The 26,643-nt window shown below is 36.2% G+C and overlaps 1 protein-coding gene and 1 long non-coding RNA gene across 2 annotated transcripts; one reads left to right on the forward strand and one right to left on the reverse strand.

The window, feature by feature from the left end:
* The first annotated feature begins 1,016 nt into the window (after positions 1-1,016).
* On the forward strand, positions 1,017-26,643 carry LOC306991225. The gene is made up of 4 exons (XR_013796055.1): positions 1,017-1,154; positions 4,402-4,458; positions 25,139-25,175; positions 25,712-26,643. It is a non-coding gene; the product is annotated as an uncharacterized lncRNA (long non-coding RNA).
* Positions 11,832-25,307, reverse strand: sstr1b (somatostatin receptor 1b). The gene is made up of 2 exons (XM_079598868.1): positions 25,094-25,307; positions 11,832-16,428 (listed from the first exon to the last, which is right to left on the reverse strand). The coding sequence occupies exon 2, from the start codon at positions 15,722-15,724 to the stop codon at positions 14,609-14,611; it is 1,116 nt and encodes a 371-aa protein (XP_079454994.1). The 5' UTR covers positions 15,725-16,428; positions 25,094-25,307; the 3' UTR covers positions 11,832-14,608.

A 26,643-nucleotide genomic window follows, 5' to 3' on the forward strand; every position in this document is an offset into this window, starting at 1 on the left:
TCTTATCCAATCATTTATGCTGATGATAATTCTTGCCGCTAGCACATACAAAGCATTTTTGGACACTGTCTTTTCAGAATACGCACAATAGATATTAGCAGTATGACAGATGCTTAATGGTAATGTTATACTCGTGCTGAAGACCATTGATGAAATGTCACAGTGATTGAGGCCAATGTTTCCTCCATGTGGCCCCTTGGGGTTGTGCACATGTTCAGTCAGCATTCATCAACGCTTCTGCTTCATTCTTGGCCAATTAACAAAAACTGGTTGAAAAGGACAAGGAAAAGAATGGTCTCACATTCGAGCAATATTATTATAAAAGAAACAATCTGGCCTCACATTTAAACATCATTACCATAATAAAGGAAGAAGAAGATTAGTGTGGACAGTAATTAAATGACTGCCTCAGTTGTGATATCACAGATTGAGTCATTAAAACTGAAGTCATTATCATTACAATTGCACATCATGAACATGAAAAGTGGGTATAAACAAGTGATCTTCTGGTCACACTTTAGATTAGCGTCCAATTCTCACTTTTAACTAACTGTTAACTATGATTTTTGCCTCAATAAACTCCTAATTACACTGCTTATTAATAGGTACATGACATATCCTCCATTACTTTTTATTACTATTAATCTTTCTGCAAAATCAATGACTTTTAGCTGTTAATGGACACCAGCCACCTCCGAACTCTCATCATAAAAGCCGGTTGGTCTTTTTGCAGTCACCTAAAAATATGAATTATTTGAACATGCTGGGTCTTTTTTTATGTGCATATGATGATTCTGCAGTCCTATTCCGTTTCTTTTATAAAAGGAAATAATGTTGTCCACTTTTATTTCATGCTTGCATAAATGGCCCATTTGCTCTCTCAACATAACTCATTTGACATTGAGAGACAATATTTGCTATAGAAAATAATACTTTGCGATCAGATTACTCATATGAGTAAAATTTGTATAGCTCTTATATAGCCCCGCCCCTTTTAATCGCTGTGCTCGTTGTCTGTTCAACAGTATAGCGGCCTTTTCTATACATCACCCATTTCACTTGAAACGGGCCTCGCAACAGAAACGGCCTCGGATTGAGCTCGAAGAAGTTCCCCGTCCCCTGCCAGCACGCCAAGCAGACGCCAGGGTCTCTGTGTGAGTTCGTTTTTAATATTTATAAAGAATATAGCTCGATAAAAAGCCCCGACCCCTGCCATTACGCAGTGCATGCCCTCTGTGTGAGTTCGTTTTTAATCTCTATAAAGAATAGGGTCCGTGTATCATCCGATCATTTCATTTCCTATTTGGAATGGAATAACGAGAAATGAAAAAACAGCTCGTTTATTCGTTTTTTTGTTTATTTAAAAAAACGAAAAATTAGATTTTGGCTCGATTTTTCATTTTTCGTTTGTGGTTTACAAATCGGTTTATGGGTTCGATATTTCGTCCGCGCATGTGGGTGGCGCTGAAACGCCCCTTTCATCTGATTGGTCAAACCGCTCCGCCTTCAGTACGAGCTTTTCTTTCTGTCGGCAGAATAAGAGTCAGTACGAGTGCGTCACATTATTGCACTTTAATAAAATAATGTCTGAAACCACCACTCACTTTTAAGTTACTATGCACAATATTTGAAGCAGAAGTATGTTCCAGCGCCCCATTAATGTGAGCTACAGTAGGCTATGACAGATTATTTTAGCATGATGTATTTCTCATTGATAAATACAGTGCAAATAGCCTAGTTCCGTCTCTTTGGATAAAAGGGAAGTGGAAATAAAAATCAATAATAGGCTGAACTGTAGGCTACTATTATATGTAACACCATTATAGTGTGTAACATTTACCACTCTCGTCTTTTATTTACATCAAAAGGCAGGTTGGTGTGTGTGACACATGTAGCCTAAATAATTTTGAAAATTGAATAGAAATAAAGTTTATATTTATGAATGTAAGCATGTGTAGCCTACTCAGTTCACATGAAAATTAAGAGAAAGAAAAGAGAGAAGCTAAAATCAGTGAACGTTAATACTGTCAAAATTAGCAGGGTTTGGGATTGATTCAAATCATGTCGGTTGAAGAGCACAGCATACCTTTAAAATGTTATTAGTTTTATTATAAAACGAATACGATTTTATTAAATTCTGAATTGGTCGATGTTTCTCTGAGTTGTCTTCATTATGTTGACTTGAGAAAGCCATGCAGCATATTTTAAACATTATTATTATTTATTATGAGAAATTGGCTTCACTTTAATGCTTCACCAAACTCAGCTCAGACCTCCAGACTGGTCTGACTCGCTTATATCATTTATAACTAGTCAGACATACTTTCCCAAAAAAATCCATTGACTTGCATTATCAATGAAGGCCGTAATAGTTAATGCTCTCCACTAGAGGGGGCGACAGGATAATACGTCTTTTCTACTCTCTTTTCCTGTTTGCATCAGTTTAAATGACAAATAAATGCATGAATTTCATTCATAAATAGGCCATATCTGTGTATGAGAACAAGCTTTACACTTCAAGCTGTACAACTAATTAAAACTTGAACCCTACTTCAAAGTTTGCCACTCTAAGATGTTGTTATTCACACTGGTTTTTGCGTTTAAATTTGTCCATCTGGAACTTTTATTTGTCATGAGCTCTATATTTTAAGATATACTAGAAAAAATATGATTCAACAACACAAGCTCTGTTTTTACTCAGCAAATTTGTTTTCAATGGCTTGCCATGTTCTGTTTAGGCTATTGTAGTTTGTAATACTTGTTATTTGTGCCTAAATTTATATAGGCCTAACACATTTAAACTTCTGTCCGTCTGTCTGTCCGTCTGTCTGTCTGTCCGTCTGTCTGTCTGTCTGTCTGTCTGGACATTTATGCACAAATATTTATGCACAAATAATCTTAAATAACAGTTGAAAAAGGTGAAGATTATGAACAGATGTTTTACACAACAAGGATATATTCCCATTGGGTTGTTGGGTTTTCATGTTTTATGGGAACCATAATGATTTTATACTGTACAAACTGTGTTATCCCCTAACTCTAACGTAGCTAACAGTTATAGGCTAGGTCATCTACGGACATCTAATGTTAAGGACATATATGGTACAATTCAGCCTATATGTTGATTTTTATTTCCACTTCCCTTTTATCCAAAGAGACGGAACTAGGCTATTTGCACTGTATTTATCAATGTGAAATAGGCCTACATCATGCTAAAATAATCTGTCATAGCCTAACCTACTGTAGCTCACATTAATGGGGTCGCTGGAACATACTTCTGCTTCAAATATTGTGCATAGTAACTTAAAAGTGAGTGGTGGTTTCAGACATTATTAAGTGCAATGATGTTAGTGACGCACTCGTACTGACTCTTATTCTGCCGACAGAAAGAAAAGCTCGTACTGAAGGCGGAGCGGTTTGACCAATCAGATGAAAGAGGCGTTTCAGCGCCACCCACATGCGCGGACGAAATATCGAACCCATAAACCGATTTGTAAACCACAAACGAAAAATAAAAAAATCGAGCCAAAATCTAATTTTTCGTTTTTTAAACTAAACAAAAAAACGAATAAACGAGCTGTTTTTTCATTTCTCGTTATTCCATTCCAAATAGGAAATGAAATGATCGGATGATACACGGACCGAATAGTATAGCTAGTTAATCAATATCATACGAGCAAGAGTGCTGATTTCCCGAATATCAGCACGTTTGCAGATGTCATATTGGATTTTATACAACAGTTCAATAAACAAGAAGTTAATATTTGGTGACTTACATTTTTAGACAAATCCACTGCAGAGCCATTGCGCGTCTCCGAGCAACACAGATGTTTTGTTACTGAACGATTCCGCGTTTTTGAACAAATAATACCTGAATGAATCAGCAGTTTTGAACGAATGAACTGAATGATTCAATGACTCGCAAAGTTGTCATCGGATGCAAAATTCACTTGTATATGGTGTTTGCATATGAATGTGTCTTTGCAGTGTGTGTGGACACAACCACCATACAATGAAAAATATCCATTCACTCCTTTTTTTTTTATCCTCAAAAAGTCTAAACACTGGACAAAACACAAATTGAGGAATATTAACCATAATATGTTATAAACTTTACACAAAGACCCTAAAGAATCATACCAACCTGCAACCTCCGATGACCCCTTTAAGACAATGAGTTGCCGCCTACTGTCGGTTTAGCTTCATTTAAAAGTATAACTTCATTATGGTTAAAGAAAGAGATAGTATGCGTAGATAGAATGCATTTATAAATAGACTAACACGAGTGAATTGAGATAACGTTGTTGAATATATCAGAGATAATTTGCAGTCACACTGCATGAAATGCTTGTCTGTCTTTTTCTCTCACATGGGGACCTCCAACTGTTTCTCTGAAACAAGCCTCCGGATTGCAAAGGACGCCTTTGGTCTTCCTGTTTGTATTCCCACAGCATGAAGGTGAGATCTTACGGATTTATGAATGAACCGCTCATATCTTCCCGGTCTACTGACATTTGTATGAATGACATCCGCTTCAAATATTACAATGCTTATGTATGATAACTCTCCTTAAAGTAAATCCACTTCACCAGCTAATTACTCTTTGACAGCGATGACATAGATATATACAGAGCTATCGCAAAAACGGAAGTTCAAAGACAAAATACTAAAGATGGCTGTGCGTTTGTTTCTCTGCTGCATAAGATCTATAAATACATGTTTTCCATTAGGATTGCAGAAATCATGCTCAGGAAAACATTGCATGCTCCTGAACGTTTATAAAGCGCTAATGCATTACAAAATGAATTTTTATGTCTGTTGAATTAATATTCAGAATAAATAGCGTTGAGAAGGCCGCTGGCTCATTTGTTCCCATTAAGTCTGTATTTCTCCAATTGCAGTTCAGCTTTAGAGAGATTCTGTAGCCTTGGGACTGAGCATGCTAGCAGATACATTCACTGTCTCAAGCTGCCTTCATTTTTTGCCTCGAAGACAGAAGAGTTTAAGTGTTGCTATGAGATTGGCTTGGTAATGGGCTTTGGCATTGATTCAAAAATTCACTCAGATACTGTGGAGACCTTATTTAGTTCCACTGCATGCTTTTCACATCCATACACTAAAATGTGTCCAGGTGTTCTATAATTGGTCTAAAGTTAAAAGGTTTCATCAACCTGACCTTTCTGTGATTGAGGGCAATACGTTGTTGGTCAAAATATACGCCCGGCACCGTGGGTATTACTTTGACAATCCGGTCACCAGTGTTGGTTCTTCAGGGGATTCAGTGTGATTAGTTCTGTCCATCTTGATCAACAGTAAAAGGTTTCAGTTGCAGCACTGAATATATAATTAGCACCATCTTGTTGCGTTCAGCCTCATACAGTTGTGCTAATGTGCAATGCCTTATTTCTTTTCTCGTTTATGTACGCATCAGTCAAATATTTAGCATGTAAATATGAATTTCTGTCATTTACTCACCCTCATGTCGTTCTAAACCCGTATGACTTGCGTTCTTCCGTGGAACACAATAGGAGGATTTCTGACGAAATGTCACAATATAAAGTGAATGAGGACTGGAGTGGAAGATTACAGTAAATAATGATTTAAATGCTCTCTTCCCACAGAAACACAAGGCTTAGATAGACAGCAAACAAGAGGGCCTAATTTAATGAACTAAACGCACCTGAATAGAACTAAACCAATCCGTAGCCATGGAGACATACAGGCTGGGGACGGAGGAAGACTGAACTAATTAACAACCGAGAAAAAACAACCTAGAAACACAGACATGAACAGAACACCACAAACTCGAAACATGAACAAATAAACTCAAAACGTGACCGTTATAAGCCATGACCCAAACCAACCTGCTGCGCGGTGAATCATAACATTACAAACTTGACAAATCGGACGAAAATACAAAGGTATAAGACTGTGTACTTTACGGCTTTAGTGAGGGAAAGGACTACAATAGAATCAAAAGCACAAAGATGCTGTGCACATCCCAAACACCCAGATTGGGCTCAGGTGCAGGACAACTAAGTGATATAAACAAAAATAAAGAAGTGTGAAGTCCGCATTAGCTGCTTCCAAAATGGATTTTACTATTAAAAAGGCAACGTTTCGACCCTCAGGTCTTCATCAGGCACAACATCAATGTAAAGTGAAATCAACTTTAAATAGACACAGGTGATCACCCTAATTGGGCACACACACAGAGAAACATGTAACAAGTGCAGATCATGTGACAAATACAGATCATGTGACAAGTTCAGATCATGTGACCTGAAAAAAAAAAGAAAAAAGAAAAAAATAATAATAATAATGTCAACAGATAATATAAGTCACTATAAAAAAGGCTTAATATCAAAATCCTCATTCAACCCTAAAGGTGACAAAGTATTTAAGGTGTAGATCCAAAAACATTCCCTCTGTAATAATTTCTTATCATAATCTCCTCCTCTTGAGGGTTTTATGACCTTTTCTATACCGATATATTGCAAAACGCTGACGTTATGACCTACTTGTCTAAAATGAGACGCTATAGGATTACGCATATCTCCAGTCCTAATGTTGCTGCGATGTTCACTAATGCGAGTACGCAATTGTCTGGACGTTTTACCCACATATGCAAGACCACAAGGACAACGAATTAAATAGATCACATGAGTAGAAGCACAGGTAATAGTACCCCGAATCGGAATATTACGACCAGTGCGTGGATGACTAAAAGATTTACATTTGTGTGTAAAAGCACACTGGGCGGACAAAGGACTACAATCCCATGAAGCATTGTGAACCGCAAAATCAAATTAAAATGGAGAAATATCAGAGTACTTATTTAAAAATGTTGATTATGTATATTAAAACAACACATTTTAAGTTCATTGTAAAATATGCATATCAAATCTTTACATATTTTGAGACCGACTTGATTATGTCATTTGCAGTGCTTCATGCGAGTGGGCGGGGCTAACGAGATCTATTAGAGTGTTTTGCTCGTTTCTGATTGGTGGAATTTTCTGTACAGAGTCATGAGTAATGTAGTTACATTACATTAATGTAGTTAAACAATTATTTTAAAACTAAGTTAAAATAATGTGGCTTCAGCAGAGATAAATACCATCGATCACCAACCTCGTAGCTCACAGAACGTCTACCTTTAAAGGTTTATAAGTTGTTATTAAAAATACATTTCCCTATGGAGAAAATTAATGGAGGTTTAACTTCAGGTCTGTTGCACTTTACGTTTATTCCAAATTAACAACTTAAATTACTCGTTTGAATGCTTACATAATATTTAAAATAAAATCTTTGACCATCGGTGACTAAAGTACAACATTGTGTGATACAAACTGGGAAGAATGTGCAGTGCAAGGAAACTAAAGAAATCAATTAAAAGTCAAGAAACAGCAGCTTCAATAAGGCAAACCGGACATATGTATATCACAAAAGGCTATGAACAGTAATTTATTCACAAGGAGGCAGCACATTATATTAGCTAAGGGTGTGTAAACTTCAATATGATAATTTGTGTAAATATTCCGTAATTTTGCCCTATGGAATATATGTAAATATCTGCTATGTTCAATAGTTTAATCAGTATCAAAACTAAACGTTAAATGTCTTGCAGTTTCTGTAAGAGAGTTTCTGTAACTGAACTGTAATTCCCAGAATTTCTACCCAACACATTTTACATGTGGAAAAGAAGGCTGCGCATTTGAAAAATGAATCACAGTTTGCGGTTTCACTACATGAATCATTTATGTCAATTTGATTAATTCCCCTTAATAAAAGAAGTTCAGCTATGTGATTTTTGAAGCAAAGTTTTGTAAAAGTGAACACCTTGTTAAAGTTTGATAGAGGTTGCTCATAAGTTGGTCTCAGCGATTCCACTGACATAAAAATTGAATGAGGAAAACTTCGACAGTGGCAGTGAATTACAATCAGAGCAGTGTGTGGAAAGATGTGTAATGCACATTTTGAGGTTTTTAATGGCTATGTTAAGAATGCCATATATTATATCTGCAGTATATAGTAGCCTATTATATTCTGTGCGCAGTATACAAGTTTTATGTATGTAGAATCAAAGTTTTTTAATATAAATTAGTACTGTTCAGCTAAAGGATGCATCAAAGTGAAAAAAAATCTATTTTAAATAAACTGTTCTTTTGAACTTTCATCAAAGAATACAACAAAAAAAACCACTGTTTCCACAAAAGTAGCAGAGCAACTGTTTTCAACATTGATAGTAATAAGAAATGTTTCTTGAGCAGTAAATCAGCATATTATAATGATTTCTGAAGGATCATGTGACACTGAAGACTGGAGTAATGTGCTGAAAATACAGCTTTGCATCACAGAAATAAATTACATTTAAAAATAGAAAAGAGTTGTAAAGTGTTTTTTTAAATTGTAATAATATTTCGATACTTGATTATTGTAAATGCAGTCTTTGTTAGCATAAGAGACTTCTTTTAATAAAAACAGTAGTATATATAACAATGTTATCTGAAAGTACTCGCATATTATTCTATCAGTATTCTGGTAATACTTTACAATAAGGTTTTATTTATTAACACGAGTTAACTACATTATTGTTAACATGAACTAACAATTAACAATACTTCAACAGTATTAATCTTAGTTGATGTTCATTTTAACATTTATTAATACATTTTTTAAATGTTAGTTGAACTGTGACATGAACAAACAACGGACAACTCTATTTATTAACACTAAAGGATGTTGTGAGAAATACATTGCTCACTGTTTGTTGATGTTAGTTATACAGGGCTGTTGAATGCTTGAATCTGATTGGTTTACGAACATTCTAAAGTGTGCAATTATTTTCAGGAAAACGCAGGACTTGAACGCAAAACATATATCCATATCACCTTGCCAAATGATTAGTTATTTCAAAGGTCCTTCCAGCCTACAATAGCAGAAGAACCAAAAACCACAACGACACGGACCACGCAAATAAATATAGTAAACAATAGGATAAAAACAACAAATTATTTCCATGTTTTTTGCCACAAAATTAAGTTTTATTATGTACGGACAGCACATACTCCTTTTTTTTCTGCTCTCTCTCCACTCAAACGCACACACCTACAATACGGACACACACTCGCACAGAAACATGTTGGCGATTTTATCAGTAAAATAGTTTAACAACTTAAAAGATACAAGACATTTCTTACTAGTGATGTAATAACAACGCTTTTCTTGAAGCAAATAAACGTACAGTTTCGTTAGACACTGCTACCATACACAGAATAATTGACTCTGGACTTATTAATAAATGACGCAGACCCGTGGTTGTAATGCTGCCACGATGCGAAGCGGAGCATTATTTTCCTAATAATTCAATGGCCCGTCATCAATTATTCCTTACTTAATACATTAACTAATATTAACAAATGAGACTTATTGTAAAGTGTTACCATTATTCTGCTTGTAGATTATAGCAAATATTGACCAATGACCAGTAGACAAGGGAAGAAACTTAGCTATGGTGAGCTGTTCGCATCTGGTTATTGTCATTATAGTAACATCACCTTGAATTAACTGTTTTTTCTGAATAATGCTACAATACTGCATAATCCACAATGAAATAATTTATAAACGCAGATTTATATTTAAGTTTGTGTTCTATCATTCACTCGCTATTATTTTCATTCCATTGCTCTCTCTCTCTCTCTCCCTTCTCCCTCCCTCTCTCTCTCTCTCTCTCCCTTCTCCCTCCCTCTCTCTCTCTCTCTCTCTCGCTCATCTCCACTAATTTATTCACTTATGTGGCCATGTGTCCTTATTACTGGCTTAGCAGATGCTGACATCAGTATTAACACTGTGATTTGAGTCTGCTGCAGTGGATGATTATAAAAGATGTGGGCCTAATCTTCCGACTGTGAAGGTCAACTCGGTGTTTACAAAGAGCATTAAAAAGAGTGGCATTGTGCTTGCGAAACATAATTGCAACAAGAGGGAGGCAGTAATGCATGTGTTTCTGCTCTTAGAGCAGCCATTCCCAAACTGTGGTCCGCGGACCACTTGTGGTCCGTGAGGGTACTGCAGGTGGTCCGTGGAAAGGCAAAATTAAATATAAAATAATATTTTTTTACATTCATTTTACGAGGAAATTCCCATAAATTTGTTTTTAAATAAAAAGAATATGTACTAGGCATATATACAATTTTAATTAAATTGTCAAGTTATTGTGTGATCACTAGTGGCGCTCGGCCATGACGTTCAAGTTCAGTGCCGTTAGAATCACAATATGGATCGGTGGATAGCAACAGGTTCTCTGAAGAGAAAAGAGGCAGATATTGATAGTGAGTCGGAGGTATCTACGTCTACAAGCCAGATTCCTCATAAAAAAAACTAAGAAAAGGAGGGTGAAGAGAAAATACTGCGAAAGCTACTTAGCATTAGGTTTCAGCTACACCGGCCCCGAAGACGAGCCGTTGCCCTGCAGACAGTTGTATACAGCGCGCAAGGACTGAATTGATCTCTCTTTCGCGTCTGAATGGACAAATACACACAACGTTATGTCTAAATGTCCGTTTTGGAGAGTATTCGCGTAAACAAAGTTGGTTATGTCTTTACAGAACGTACAGTTGTGAGAATATCGGATGTGCATCAGCAGTGCTGGATCTGCACACTCCTGTCATAAAATGACAGTGCATAATAAACCTATTGCCTTCTGTACACTTAATATTGATCAAACAACAAAATAAAAAGAGAAAAGCATACACTGCTGTTTAATAGCTTTAATAAGGATTAATTATATTTAATTTATACAAATAAATATATCTGCTTGAAAGAATAAAGAATGATGTATGTAAGTTAAAGACTGTATAATCATTCATTGGAGGAACAAAAAGACTGTTCTACTTTAGAAGTTTAAGATATTATTTTGTTTCACAGTGCTAAATCTGTGTCTGTGTTGCATGTTCAAATTTTTAAAATATTCTGCAGGAATATAATGGGTTTGGAAATTTTAGAGAAATTTGAAATTAATGCATTACAATTGAACTAAACCCATTCTATTTTAGTCGACTAAATCTACTGTAGATTTAGTAGACTAAAATCTTATTGGATTTAGTCGACTAAAACTAAAACAATTCAGATGACTAAAATATGACTAAAACTAAAATGCCATTTTAGTCAAAAGACTATGACTAAAACTAAAGCAAAATTTGCTGTCAAAATTAACACTGGTGTAAACATATTTTATTATGCGTAATATGAGGTGGTCCGCAAAAATTCTTGATTACAAATAGTGGTCCACACACACAAAAAGTTTGAAAACCCCTGTCTTAGAGGATCATTCGGGAACACTGGGTATTTTCTGGTTGATGCTATAGTGAACTGAATTAGTTGACTTCTATTTTAAGAATTATACTTTAATGTTTCATGCATTTAGTGCACAGATAGCTTGTTTGCGGTTATGAAATGTTAGCATTCAAACTTCTGGAACTCAATACATTTGTATGGCTGCATTACAAAGCATGCTAACGAAAAAACGAGTCACTAACTGCAACTTGATTGGACTCGAAATTCAAATACACATCCTTTGTAAATGAAAAACAGATCATGCTGACAAAAAACAAAACAGATGCTTCGTCCGATTTCTCATCATCATGGGAACAATGCATGTTCTTGCATGTGTTTTTTATTTGTGCATTCTCCTTTCCTGTGATTTATTCAGTTGTTTGTAGCTGGCCTGATTTATTAGCTGAATACATGGAAAAGTCTCCAATAAACCTGCATATCCACTTCTACATTGAGTCTCTTTAGGATGTGTTTGCTTTGACCATGAAATGTTCTTACGGTGAAGCATGACGTAATACACCTCTGTGTCTGTTTCTTCCTAGTTAAAGGCAGTTTTGCCTGTCAGGAGATCAAAATGAATAATGTCGCTAAACAAAAACCAGCTGTTTTTGCTGGATTTATAGCGTTTCTGTTTTTGTGTGAGGCAGCAACTTTCTAAAAGAAGAGTTAATGCATTGAGCAAACTCATGTCATAAGGTTAAGGGAAGGAATGGGCAAACTTCCACAAACTTCCAAACCCCATTAGATTGAAACCAATCCATGGCTTTCTTATTTGAGGGGTTATGAATTGCTTGAGCAGACGGAGGGGCTCAAAATGATTGAAAATGATGCAAGAAGCAAAGATAACAGTTGTGTTCAAGTGAATTAAAGTAGGATTAGCAACCGAAAGAATTCTTCACTATATGTGTAGCAATAGTGCTTCACAATCAGCAGACGCCTGACTAGATTCAGTCAACGTTTATTGTCTTTTTTATTCACTTTAAAATATCAACAGTTTGGACCCACAACACAATTTTAAAGCAGGGTGAACTGAATCAAATTTGGCCATTTGCCTCACAAACATAACAAAGAAAACCATTTAAGCAAGACCTAATTGATTATTTTGGTTTGGTGATATTGTGCGTTTAGGTATGCATTCAAAAGTGGAATCCACAAAGTAACCATTTTAACATAATGTTTCATATAACATTGATCTACAATTAATCGACAATTAACATTACTACATAAAGATCACGAATGTAAGAGTATGGGGGATAATTGTTCATTCTAACATTTTCGGGGCAATCTTCACCAGTTTTTGATGGAAATTCAGTATTATTTTAAGGCAAACTAGGATATAACGTCCACATTCCCTTATGACTTCATCTTGAGTACCAAATATTCTGACCTTGCTCTCCATTTGGGTGACCCTGTACTTACTACAAGGATGCGGTCACATAAGCAGCATTTCTGCAAAATTTCTCAGGCAAAGAAAAAGTCAATAGTGTAGGGAATCAATGCATAAAGATCTCATTACCAATACATTAGCAGACCACTCACACAGAGGTCGCTTTCAAACCAAGCAGTTTCTGATGGTCAACACAGCAAATGTGTGTAACCAACTTGAATCTGATGTGAAGTCTGCATGGGGAAACGTGTGTGGGTTTTAAATGTGAAGTCTTGCAGAGCAACGGTAAATGTGTGACCACATTATGGAGCCTCATGTTTATATTGTCAACTAATCCCTTAAGCTCATTTGAATAAAACAATGTCTACACATCAATTAGAAATAAACGATATTTAAAGATTCAACAAATATTTGGGTTATCTATACTGTACAGATGCACTGGACTGTCTCCTCTCTTTAAAAACAGAGAAGAAATGTATTAACAATGCATGAATGACCATTTATCAGACATGTTTGATATTTTGAACCGTTTTCAGAAAACATTGGTTTCATTTGTCGTGTACCTCATTTGCAATGAGGTGAATGTTTCTATGTGAGTTGGTTGAGTTCGGAACGATTTGAAAGTCTGTGATCCTCAGTTGTTTAGTGTATGATACCTATTTTAATCTGTAACCACTTACAAAGTTGTTTTACCAATTACAAAAAGCCTGATTTCCATGTAATGTATTCCAGCCTTAAAAAAAATTTGGGGTAAAGTAGCAATTTTAACAATGTAAATGCGATTATTATTCTTGTATTAATTTGACCTTGAAATTGTGCTTACAATTGCTCAGAATGTTCTTTCTCAGAATGAATCTTTGTTTATTTCCCTTAAGGAATAGTTCACCCAAAAATGTAAATGATCCCATAATTTACTCACCCTCAATCCATCCTACATGACTTTCTTCTTTCAGCCAAACACAATCGGAGTCATATCAAATACCATCCTGGCTCTTCCCAGCTTTGTCATGGCATTGAATAGAGCTTGAGTTTTTGAATCTCCAAAAAGCGTATCCATCATCAAAGTAATCCATACGAATCCAGTGGGTTAATAAAGGCCTTTTGAAGCGCGGCAATGGGTTTTTGGGGAAAAAAAGGCCATATTTAGACCTTTATAAACTAGAATCACTGGCTTCCGGCAATAGTCGTACGCGCATTCGAGTCGAGTTCAGTCGGAAGGGTGACCTCTGACCCGACGTAGGATGTATTACGTATAAAGTTAGACGAGAACTCCTGTACAGCCACTGTTGGAAGCCAGTGATTATAGTTTATAATGTTTTAAATATGGACACTTTTCAGGCATACAAAAAAAACATCGCTGCACTTCACAAGGCATTTATTAACCCACTGGAGTCGTATGGATTACTTTTATGCTAGATGGATGGATGTGGTTTTAGGAGCTTCAAAATCTCTCTATTCAATGCCATTACAAAGCTGGGAAGAGCAATATTATTTGATATGACTCCGATTGTGTTCGGCTGAAAAAAGAAAGTCATATAGGATGGATTGAGAGCGAGGGAATGAGCTCTCAGCCAGTGTAACATTCAGTTGGCAATCTGTACTGCACTCCATGTCTCAATGAATATAGTAATGAAGGTATAGTTCACCCAAAAATGTCTTACCCTCATATCGTTTTAAACATTACATACTTTCCTCTGTGGAACATAAAATACTTTTCTTTTCTTTTTTTTGTCCAAGCAGTGGAAGTCAATTTGAACTAAAAGGTTCTTCAAAACACCTTCTTTTCTGTTCCACAAAAGAAAGAAAGTCATACAGGTTTGTATCAACATGAAAGTAAGTGTGGTGAACAATCCCTTTAAACTCTCACTCTCACTGAATAGCCTCTCACAGAGTTGTTGTACGGGACGTGCAGGTTCCATTACGAAACACCATGTCGGAGGCTAAGCACTCTTTTGGAAAGTCCTTTGGGCCACATGTGGTCTGACGCCGCAGGGCGACAGCGCAATAGTCCACCTGCTCGGCATCCAGCCCGTTCTCCAGCCAGCGGAAGCAGATGATACGCTGGAACGAGCGGCGGAAGTTGTCAGACACAAATCCGTAGAGAATGGGGTTGGCGCCGCTGTTAGCGTAGCTCAGAATGACAAATAGCTGAGTCACCATGGGGTCCGGCGGCTTGCAAAACACACTGATCAGCTGCACAATGTAAAACGGCATCCAGCAGACCACGAAAACGGCGACCACCAGCAGTACCATGCGTGTGATCTTCTTTTCAGAGCGCCGGCGCTGCAGCCAGCCCGCTTTGAGGCCCACGGCTCGCATGCGCACCACGATCAAGCAGTAGCACATGCAAATGGCTGCCACTGGGACCAAAAAACCCAGTAGGAATGTGTAGACCACAAATGCTTCCGACCACAAGGCCTCAGGCCATAGAAAGTTGCAGTCCACTCCACCGTCCTGCGCCGGGACCGTGTCTGCAAATATAATGATGGGCAGAATCACAAGCAGCGAAAGTACCCACACGCAAACGTTGACCACTTTAGCGACGGTCGGGCGGCGGTAGCGAGCCGCTTTGATGGGGTGCACAACGGCGATGTAGCGGTCCACGCTCAGCACGGTCAGGCAGAAGATGCTCGTGAACATGTTGATGCCGTCCACGCTGAGAACCAAACGACACATGAGCGAGCCAAACGGCCAGTGGTGCACCGCGGCCGAGGTCGCCAGGAACGGGACGCTCAACATGAAGAGTTCGTCCGCGATGGCAAGGTTGAGAATGTAGATGTTGGTGGCCGTCTTCATCTTGGCGTACTTGAGGATGACGTAGATGACCATGGCATTCCCTGTGACACCGACACAGCACACCAGTGCATAGATGGAGGGGATGATGATCTTGCTAGCATCAGGTTCAGATTCATAATAGTCATAGTCACCAGTCGCGTTGAAAGGCAGACCGGTTGAGAGCATGAAGCTCTCGCTGCCATTGTATCCAGCAAGCTCAGCCATTTTATATTGTATTGTGTTTGATATGTTTACCCAAATTGGGCCTCTCAGTTTGTGATTTCCAGTCAATGTCTTAATGGTGTTGTTAAGTCAGACATTCTCAAAATGGCACCAATAAAACAAACGGAATATCTCCTAGAATTGTTTTTCTTTAACCTTCAAGTGTCCTTGAATTTTTTTTTGTGTGCCAAACCAATAGTCGGGTCCTTATGTCGACCCAGCAGTGTCATCTCCAGCTTCTAAGGGATTCAGCTTCATAACTCAGAAGATCTGAAGTACTAAGCAGAAAAATTGAAATCTGAAGGCGAAATTGTTGCATCTGCAAACTCTAAGTGGGAGCATTCTTTTTCATATCCCAAGCAAACCTGTGCTCGTCTATGAGAGTGTGCAGGTGTTGAAGGGCACGGCTCACTGAGCATCGTTCAACTTCTCATTCTTGGCAGGGGAAAGGCATTCCAGCTCATTAAAAAGAAATTGAGTCTGTGAATCAAAGTATTACGATGTTACTCTCCACGTGCTCTTGCCTCAAGAACAACCTCCCAGTGGAGAATTGATCCACAGCATATTGTTGAATCAAGATTAGTTCATCTAGAGTTGAACTTGTTCCATCGTACCATCATATAATAGATGTGTCTGGAGGAGTTTTAGAGGTCTATCACAGTTTGCTTTCTCTCGTTGATGTTTCTTGCTCCAGGCGTCATTAAGACCTATAAAAAGAAAAACCTTGTTAGTTAAAGGCACTAGTGGCAATCCTAAGCTATATACAAGGGACATTGCTCACTCGAAAAAGTGAAAATATCTATATATAAGACAAAAATGTAGACTTTAAGTTGATCATTTTTACCCCATTTGCTAATAGTCTTTTTTTAACCATAAATCGAATAACATTTGGTGATATTCACCAGAATTATTAGAAATTTAACACTTTATTTCAATGGTCCACTTTAGACATTCTGCTAGATATAAGTAACTTTGCTGCTACATGTCAACCAGAAGTCATTAGAGTATTAGTAAAAACTGTCTGATTAATATCTACGCTTTATTTTTAAGACATTCTACTAACTATAAGTTACTTTGCAACTACATACTAAGCCTAACCCTAACCTAACAGTCTACTAATACTCTAATGAGAGTTAGCTGACATGTAGTGGCAAAGTTACTCACAGTTAGTAGAATACCTAAAGTGGACTATCGAAATAAAGTGTAATGAAATGTATAGTAAATAAATAATTTATCTTAATGCATTTGAATGTAAAAGAAAAATATAATTCGGTTTTGCAGTTCATCCATGTCTGACTCTGTGTGTCTACATTTATTTGCTCTGGTTATAAAATGGATTCAGGGATTAGAAGTGAGATGTTCTTGTCGTCCTTGTGATTGTGGATGCATGAGTATGTGTGAAGGCTCTCTCAGCCCATGAAGATGCAGAGAAACCTTTGACATCAGCCTGTTTTGCTCACAAAGAGCAAACATCCTGCGGTAGGACTCGGCCATGGTGGTGTCAAATAAATGAGAAAGTAATGAAAAGGAGAGCAGAGAAAACACAAACCCCTGCACCTCCTCACGGCTCAAGCTGTGCAGCTCGTGCCCCTGATCATCCACAAGGCAAATGCAGTGTTAAGCACAAATCTGGCAGGCTAATACGAATGGTTGGAATACAAATGGCTTAGTAATGCATAAAAACAGGTAATGCTGAAGAAAACAACTGAAACTACACGCAAGCAGAATTTTGAGCACAGATAATAAATAAAGCTTGTCTTCTCCCCTGCCATTCGATTTTACAGTTTCAAACTAAGAGATAAAGATCCATTTAGAAAGATGGAAGGTTTTGCTCAATCTGGATAAGTCCAAGCGCCTGTTGTGTTATTGCTTATAACAATCCATGCCCTGGATGGTGTGTTTTTATCCTGGGGCATTTTTCAGTCATTTTAAGCCATTTCTATGCCAAAATAGGTGTAAATTGCACTAATTTTTAGCCCGAACATTTTTTTTTTCTTTAGGAAAATGAACACCCAGGTAATTTCCTCAAAGAAGACATGCCCTCATTCTTTGCTTTCAATAGTTTTCTGCTTTCGATATCTAAAAAAAGAAAAAAGTACCACTCTAAAAAATGCTGGGTTGTTTCAACCCAATTTTGGGTAAAAAATGGATAAACCCAACCGTTGGGTTAAAAATGTAATGTAAAAATGTAACCCAACGACTGGGTTTGTCCATATTTTACCCAAAATTGGGTTGAAACAACCTAGCATTTTTTAGAGTTACATTGACACACTGAATTGAACTGACTTGAGCTGTATAATGATTTGAGCTTAAGTGAATTTTCCATTATTGATGAATTTTGCAACATTAACACTGTTTTTCCCCCTCCTGTTTATTACAGTGAAGCTGCTTTGTATTTTAAGTGCTATTGTATATGAACAAATGTGACTCAATGTGTTTTTCAATTGAAAGGACTCCGAAGGCTTAATGCGCATATTTGTATCATAATAGCAGCTTCTTGTTTACAGAGAATTGCAATGGCAATATCACCATAGAGATATAATCATATAAAAAAGATTCTGTGCTGTAATTATACATACTTAACCGTTATTTATCAAATGCAGGAGAAAGAGAAATGGCATTATTTACAAACCATTTCAGAGCTCTTTAGTAAATAGTTCATCCACTGTGGTAATATTCATAAGGGCACCTGCTGCTCATGCCAAAGCAAAAGCCTTTTCAAGAAGCAATGGGCATTTCATGTCTGTCATGTGATGTGCTCCTTTGGTCATATAGGTGAAGTAATGCTAGAAGGCTTAAAGAAGCATGGGGTGGAATAGAAATGAGGATGACACTAAAGCGAGGAGGAAGGAACAACAGTTGAAAAGGAAATTGTGATGGGGAAATGGGCCGTGAGCAGATACAGACACACAAACAGTGAGAAGCAGCGGGAGCAGAGGACATGGGGAAATAAAAGAGAGGGATTGTGAAAGAGGAGCAGGTCACAGGTGGACCGTCTCACACATACAGCCGGGTGTGAGTTAAGACATGCTGGAGGAGCTCATGATGAAAGATAGAGAGGAAGATCAAGGGAGTGAAAAAGAGGGAAAGAGAATAAGTGGGAATGGGTTCACAGTGGAGAGGGAAACGCCATCACTGTCTCTGACATTTTCCTCAAGTCTCTCTCTCTCTCTCTCTCTCTCTCTGAGGTCACAGTAATGACTTGTAATACAGTAATGATCAAAAATCTAGTTTAAAAGTGCAAAGTTCTTAGAAATATATATATGTTTATACCATTTTCACCACTCTATTTGATTCAATGTCAAGTGATGTATCCATTTAGGTAAAGTATGTGCATATTTATAAAGGGTAACCTTCACTTTTTTTCTGCAGCTTTGATTCATTTTTAAATATATCCTAAGTTATTATGAGCATATTTTACCATTTGTCCATACGTTTTCAATTTTCAGAACTGTCCAAATATATTTAAGGTCTCTCTTTTTCTCTCTCTCTCTCTCTCTCTCTCTCTCTCTCTCTCTCTCTCTCTCTCTCTCTCTCTCTCTCTCTCTCTCTCTCTCTCTCTCTCTCTCTCTCTCTCTCTCTTTCTTTATAAGCAATAGCATTTAGATGAAATCACAGCAATGGACCATGATTTGTTACTTTCTAATTCTATTGCAGAATGCTTTGCATAGGACTTGAATGAACATTGTTTTTTTTACTGAAGGGAAAGGCTTGTTAGTGTTTAATGCTGTTATGTTTGACATTTAAAAGAGTTTCTGTAATGTTGAAATTTGTGTGGTAATCATTGTGCTGAAGACAACATGAAGGTAAACTCTACATTGACTCATATCAATGACTGTGTTAATACCATGTGACAACAAGTAATATCTTTTTCATTAAAATACATGCTAAATTAGTTTATTAGTTAGCATGTGCTATTATAGCTGTGAAACAAAGTATTTTTATTTTGTACTTATATATTTTAATTGTTCTTAACTTGAAATGTTTGAGTTCACTAATTCATACTTAAACCTTTCATGTAATCTCAATGTGAACACTTTTCTTAGTATAAACTTAGCTTAGCTTTAACAAGCTATTCTGCTAACATGCTAATTTATTATCATATTAGCAATAGTATGTTATACAGAAGCACTTGCTGTATGAGTGCAACAATATAAAAGTAATATTTGGTCTCAAATCAAGCTCATGCACCACTTGTCACATGATGGCAACTAAACCAACATTAACAGAAATTCTTCTAAATTAGCATAACAAACCCCTCATTACTAAATCTCCCACTTAACATTAATCTTGCACAAAAAAACATTATATTACACTTAATTTTAGCATTTACTCTCACTTTCGAGTGCCATCGGCAAAGCATGGTGCATAGACATCCCAGCCGTTTCAGTTAAACTTAAGTTCGTCTAAATTAAAAGAAATAATTTCATAAAACTCAAAACAATTAAACAGTTAAGTTTACTTAAAATATATCAGTTCTGTGAACTTGAAAGTGCTAAATACTCATAAAAGTTAATTTGACTGAATTACTTAGTTTAATTTAAATTTGCCATACTCAAACCAATTCATTATTTTGAGCATTAGGGTTTACAGCCTTCAACTCAAATCTTTTTGAGAATCAACTTATATATTTGTGTATATGTTATAAATTAAGTTCCTCTAACTCAATGTAGTTTGTTGGTTAAACGCAATTTCTTTCAAAGTTGTCAACTCATTAGAGGCATTGTTTGAAAACCAATAAGTGCTCAAAGTAATAAACACTTTAAAAGAGTAAAAATATCTGAGTTTGAAAAAAATGCGCTGAGGGTCAGCTAATGTTGTTTTGCGAACCAGTCTGTATAAAGTTAGATTTCGCAGTGAATATAAAGTGAAAATTATATGGCAAGCAAAGCAAATTGGTTTCAAGGGTTGTTATTGCAATTAATATTTGTAAAGCCTAATTTACAAATTAATCCTATTTGTGTCACCCTCCCACAAATGCACCGTGTTTTGCAAGAATGTGCCATTAGTTGAAACACGAAGGGTCTGAATACAATTGAGAGTACAAAACACAGGAGTCATTTTTAGACAAATGTGACATGATGCTTTTAGCACCTCTTACTGAACTCAAAGCATTTGGGTAAAATGAGAGCGAGTGGCTGTAGTGTGAACAGGCTATATACACTCTTAAAGTACAGGTAAAAGGATGGCGATGTGTATTTTCCTGGTGTGTCTGTTTCATTGTATAGCTACTAAAAGGGCCATGAACAAAGACAGTGCTTCAGACCTTCAGGATTGGCTCCCTTTAATCCAACCCATGAATTGTGTGTGTGCGCGCATGTGCGTGCGTGCATATGTGTGTGTTGGTCTTGAAATGCACTATAAAATCTATAGATTTTCTGAAGGACATCTTTAAAAATTTAGATTTTTTTGTAACCTGTTTTATCATATGAAAAAAAAAGCCTAGACCTACATTGGATTGCTTATAAAAAATTTAGCAGTTGATTTGCCATGTGCATATTTATAAATTATGCTTGAAGCCAACATTTTGCCACAGCCCATTTTTTTCGTTAAAGGTCTGTCTTTTCTTCTCTGAGGTCTTGTGTTGTGATGTTAAGTTATTACTTTTTGTCTTTTGAAATTTGAATGCAATTTCCATACTCTCCTAATTATTATTACCATAATTGAACAATTGTTGGGCAATTTGTGGCGCACATTGCTAGAGTGAGTGAGTGTGGAAAAGAGGAAGAAAAGCAGAGCATTGGCTGTCACGTGTAATTGTGTTGCTTATTTGCACCATTTGACCAGAATCAGTGTGAAAACGCGAGTGGCTGCATCGAGGAATATTAAAAGCCCATCTCTGTGTTTGTACCCCTGTCACGTCTGTGTTGTACAGTGCCTCATGCTGAAACACAGCACTCAACTCTCGTACTGTCTGTAAGAGGGAGTGGATTTTATTTATTTAGTGTACAGCTAAGAGAAAATGAAAGTGATCGATGAAAAACCACATTCTGATGTGCATTTAAAACATTTGCTAAGAAAACTCACAGTCTCCACCTTGTGGCAACATCAGGAGGTCTGTACTGTATTGCAAATGCCATAATTACGGACATAACGTGAAATGATCAATATTTTGTTTTTAAGAATGTAGGGTCAGTTAAGATCAGGATACTTGTTACTTTAAAATGTACTTCTTACTTCTTCACTGATAATTGAACTATAGTAGGCTATATGTTATTTAAAATCTTTGCTGGTTGACTTATTGTACATCGATTGACACACACACACACACACACACACACACACACACACACACACACTGATGTTTAAAAGTTTGGGATCTGTAAACATTTCAATGTTTTTAAAATAAGTCACCAAAGCTGCATTTTTTTTTATTTAAAAAAGAAAAGAAAAGTAATATTGTGAAATATTATGACAATTGAAAATAACTGTTTTGTATTTTAATATATAAAAAAAAAAATTATTCCTGTGAATTATTCCTATTTCCAGCATCAATACTCCAGTCTTCAGTGTCACATGGTCCTTCAGAAATCATACTAATACGCTGATTTGATGCTCAAAAAACATTCATTATTATTATCAATCTTGAAAACAGTTGTGTACAATTTTCAGGATTCTTTGATGAATAGAATGATCTATTTAATTTATTATTCAATGTCTTTACTGTAACTTTTGATGAATTTAATTATTTCTTGCTGAACAGCGTATAATTTAAACAGTGTATAATGTTACAAAACGTTTCTATTTTACATTTCTAAGTACTGTTATTTTGAACTATAGATAGATAGATAGATAGATAGATAGATAGATAGATAGATAGATAGATTCTAATAATCTTTATATAAACTATAGCCTTATGTGTATAGGCCTACAAAAATCTGTACTATGGATAGAAACGTTTGTCCAAAAGACATGAAAACTTTCCTTCCTGCAAGGTCTGTAAAGTGTACGCATGTTTAATCAGGTTGTTGTCCTTGAACAGATTATTAATGTGAATTATGGAGACACCAGATAAATGGATCAGGAACTTCACTGCTTTGTTTTACTGCTTGTATTAAAACGTCTGATTTGATCTGTGTGGCGAGTTTATACAGACACGATAGATTTCCATTTTCACCTTGTCTATTTGTTTGAAAAGATCTGTTCTAGTTCAGCGTATCAGCAGAAGAGGTCGATGTGAGCCAGTAGTTTGTACACAGTTATTCAGTCTAATGAGACTCAGTTAATCAGGTCAGCCTGACCTCCTGTGGTTCATTCATTGGACACACACATTTATACTTGCATGCTTCCTTTAAACAGCAGCAGAGATTTCTTTTTCAGCTTTCAAGTACACACTAACAATTAAATGCACCAATTATAACAACTATATTGCAAACTTGTTCCTAAACTAACTGTGTAAAATGAGCTCAAATGAAGTTTGAGCATGTCCACTGTAAAAAAAAAAAGAATCTGTTAAATTTACGGTAAAATACTGCCAGCTGTGGTTGCCAGACCGTATAAGATACGGTAGCAGCATTTTATGTTTTACAGACTTAACTTAAAATTTACAGTAATAACCCGTATTTCATTATCTGATATAATGTTAATTTACCGATCCATTGAAGTAATATTTGTTTTGTACCATTGTAATACACCAACAACCAACAATCACAGCAGTGATGAGAGTCACATGATCAATCAAAGCTCATCACAAGCAGCTTGTCCACAAGACAGTTAATACTAATATAGAGAAGACATTTTAAAAATGCAAGAAACATTAATTTAACAACATTAAATGTAACTTAAAACCTGTAAAATGTACAAAACTGATGAAAAAAGCTAAGAAACTATGAAGAAACAGTTATTTCAACAAAAATACATCAAATGTGAAGTGTCACGCAGGGAATTGTTGGAATGTCAATTTACGGGTTTTCACTGTAAATTATACAATGAGTTGTTCTTTTTCACTTTCAAAAACTGTAAATGTAACGGTATTTTACAGTAAAATGACATTAAATGTACCGGTATTTTACAGTAAAATTACATTAAATGTACCATTAGATATATCACAGTTATTTACCGTATATAGTAAGGAAATTTTCTGTTAACCAATTAACAGTTTTTCACTGTAGCATTTTTACAGCCTTTTACCGTTAAAATCACGATAATGTTTTACAGTGAAATCACTCGACATTAATATTTTAAATGAACTGCTAATGAATCACTTAAATTAACACAATAACTGATTAAAAATAATAATAATTAAAGTCACTGGTAAAAAAACTGTTTTTTATATTTTAAATATACTGATTTATTAAATTTACGAATATTCAAACTTTGAAAGAGTCTTCATATTTAAAGTGTGTGGCTGAACTCATAATAGTAATATAACACGTTTCAATCTCCTTTACAGTATTTACAAGAGGTCAGCAATATCCCTTTATTTCCTCTCTGCAGCTGGAGCATCTGATCAGGCTTTTAACACATTATTACTGCTAATACACACTTAAAAATAAAGGTCCCAAAAGACAGTAAACAGTTCTTAAAAGAACCGATGTTTCTTATTGTGAAGAGCATCTAAAGAATCAAAAAGGTTTCCATGGATATTAAAGGTTCTTTTTGGAACCATCAATGCCAATAAAGGAGCATTATTAATAAGAGTGTAGATGAGTGACACGTATAGCAGATCTCGATCGCAACCAGGGCTACGCAACAGGGTTTGACAGAAATGATGACTTCAAATAAAAACGCACGACCGTATAAGCAGATTAAGATAATCTTGAATAATATCTCTCTCATCTTCACAATGACAAAATGTCAGAAATAGTTCCCCGCAGAACTGTCAAAACACGTGAGAGACACAAGTGAGTCGTTTACAAGTGAATCAGTGTAATAATGACGTGTAATTAATGATTAATAATAAGTATATGAGTTAAGATAAACATTTCTGGTACCATTTGGTATTAAAGAGGTGATGAAGGCAATAAAGGTTGGGAAACACAGAAATAAACATATATATGCATAGTGTTTTTAGAAAAGATTGTGTTTCCAGGTGTGTGTATGCACTTGTTTCTGATGCTCTTGCTCTCTCTCTCTCTCTCTCTCTCTCTCTCTCTCTCTCTCTCTCCTCCTCATACACAGTTACATATCTAACACATTGTGTCTCAGACTTGCACAGAGCAAACATGCTCACTTATATTGTTCTCAGATCAGTCCATATACAAATTCAGCATTGTTCATAATGTTTTTAACCTCACATGTAAGTCGTTGAATGATAAAATCAATACTAAATTGTGTAAATTATAGGTAGTTAACTAAGCAATAACTCAATCTCCATCTAAAGTAGACAGATTAATGTATATGTTTAGTATAGAGATACTGTAGTAGATTTACCTGTTGTGAGTAGAGTTCGCTGCTGATACGTCAGTCTGTGTGCAGGTTGATCAGGATCGTCCTCATGATGCTGGAGACACTGGTAAAGCTGAAGCATCTTCTCGTCTCCAGCTCTTTCATCCGTCCAACCCTCTATTGCCTTTCTGTCTCATTCATTCTGTCTCGAAATCTCTCCGTCTCCTTCTGTCTGTCTCTCTCTCCCTCCCTCGTTCATGCGATGCCTTCACATATTCTCCTTGATTCCAGTGGTTATGTTCTCTCTCTCTCTCTCTCTCTCTCTCTCTTCTCTCTCTCTCTCTCTCTCTCTCTGTCTCTCTCTCTCTCTCTCTCTCTCTCTCTCTCTCTCTCTCTCTCTCTCTCTCTCTCTCTCTCTCTCTCTCTCTCTCTCTCTCTCTCTCTCTCTCTCTCTCTCTCCCTCCTCCCTCCCTCCCTCTAATCTTTCTGTCTCATTACATACACATTTATTCTATTTTCAGGACAAACTCTCCTTTCTTTTTGCTCCGTCTGTATCTGTCCAGATTGATTGTCTGATTTATCATCTTCCTTCACCTGAAGTCATTTGAACGCCTCAAACTATCCTTTTATGAATGATTGTTATGTTCTTTTGGTTGTCTTCAGGATATAAGAAAATGGATCAAGATACTGACAGTGGGCGGCTGTGGACAGTTGGATATTAAACTGTGAAAATTATATTCTTAGGTGCCAGTTTTTCTTGTCAAAAATATATTTTTTCATGTGCAAGTTTTCTCTTACAGTAACAAACACTAAAAAGTGGGCATATGATAGTGAAACAAACAGATGAGAACCAATGCTTATTAATGGAATATTTTCAGTGATATATCTTATTTAGAAATATTTGGACTAAGAAAATACGGTAATTGAAATAAAGTTTTCAAGCCTTTGTTTGTCCTATTTGGAGCTTGACAGGTCTGGTTGCTTTGTTTGCTTTGATTCAGAACGTAATGTTCATAAAACATTGAACAGAATTTTGATTCAATCATAACTTGAAGGTTATTCCATTTTTGCGTATTACGACAAAGTGCTTCAAAGATCTTTTTGTCCACATTTAGAGCATTGAAGTTTTTACATGTATTGCTTCGAGTGTAAATGAAAGTAGCTTGAGAAAAAAAACGAACTTACCTTCCTCTGTCGATTCAAGGTCTGAATTTACAGAAGAAGAAAAAAACGTTTAGATCCATTTAAAAGGATTGAACGCTATGTGATGTTGCATTAAAAATGAATGGTTTAATTGTCATAACTAATAAAGTTAGGTTTTTAATAAATAGCTACAATTCATAATTTATTCATAAAATAATAGTTAGCATATGTTTCTTGACACACGTTAACTTAGTGACTCAGGCTTATGGCATTATCAGAGCTGCGCCCGGAGAACACAAAGCATGTTTGGATTTACTGAAATAATAAAAGCAAATACATTAGATTATGCTCAGCGGTAACCTTTCAGAATTCCTAGAAATGCCTGAAAATGTGTAGGATTTATGATTGTGCCTGCATACTTTAACCAAAGCTGCATTACACCAGACACAGAG

Source organism: Phoxinus phoxinus (genome assembly GCF_949152265.1).
Source record: "Phoxinus phoxinus genome assembly, chromosome: 2".
NCBI classification, from domain to species: domain Eukaryota; kingdom Metazoa; phylum Chordata; class Actinopteri; order Cypriniformes; family Leuciscidae; genus Phoxinus; species Phoxinus phoxinus.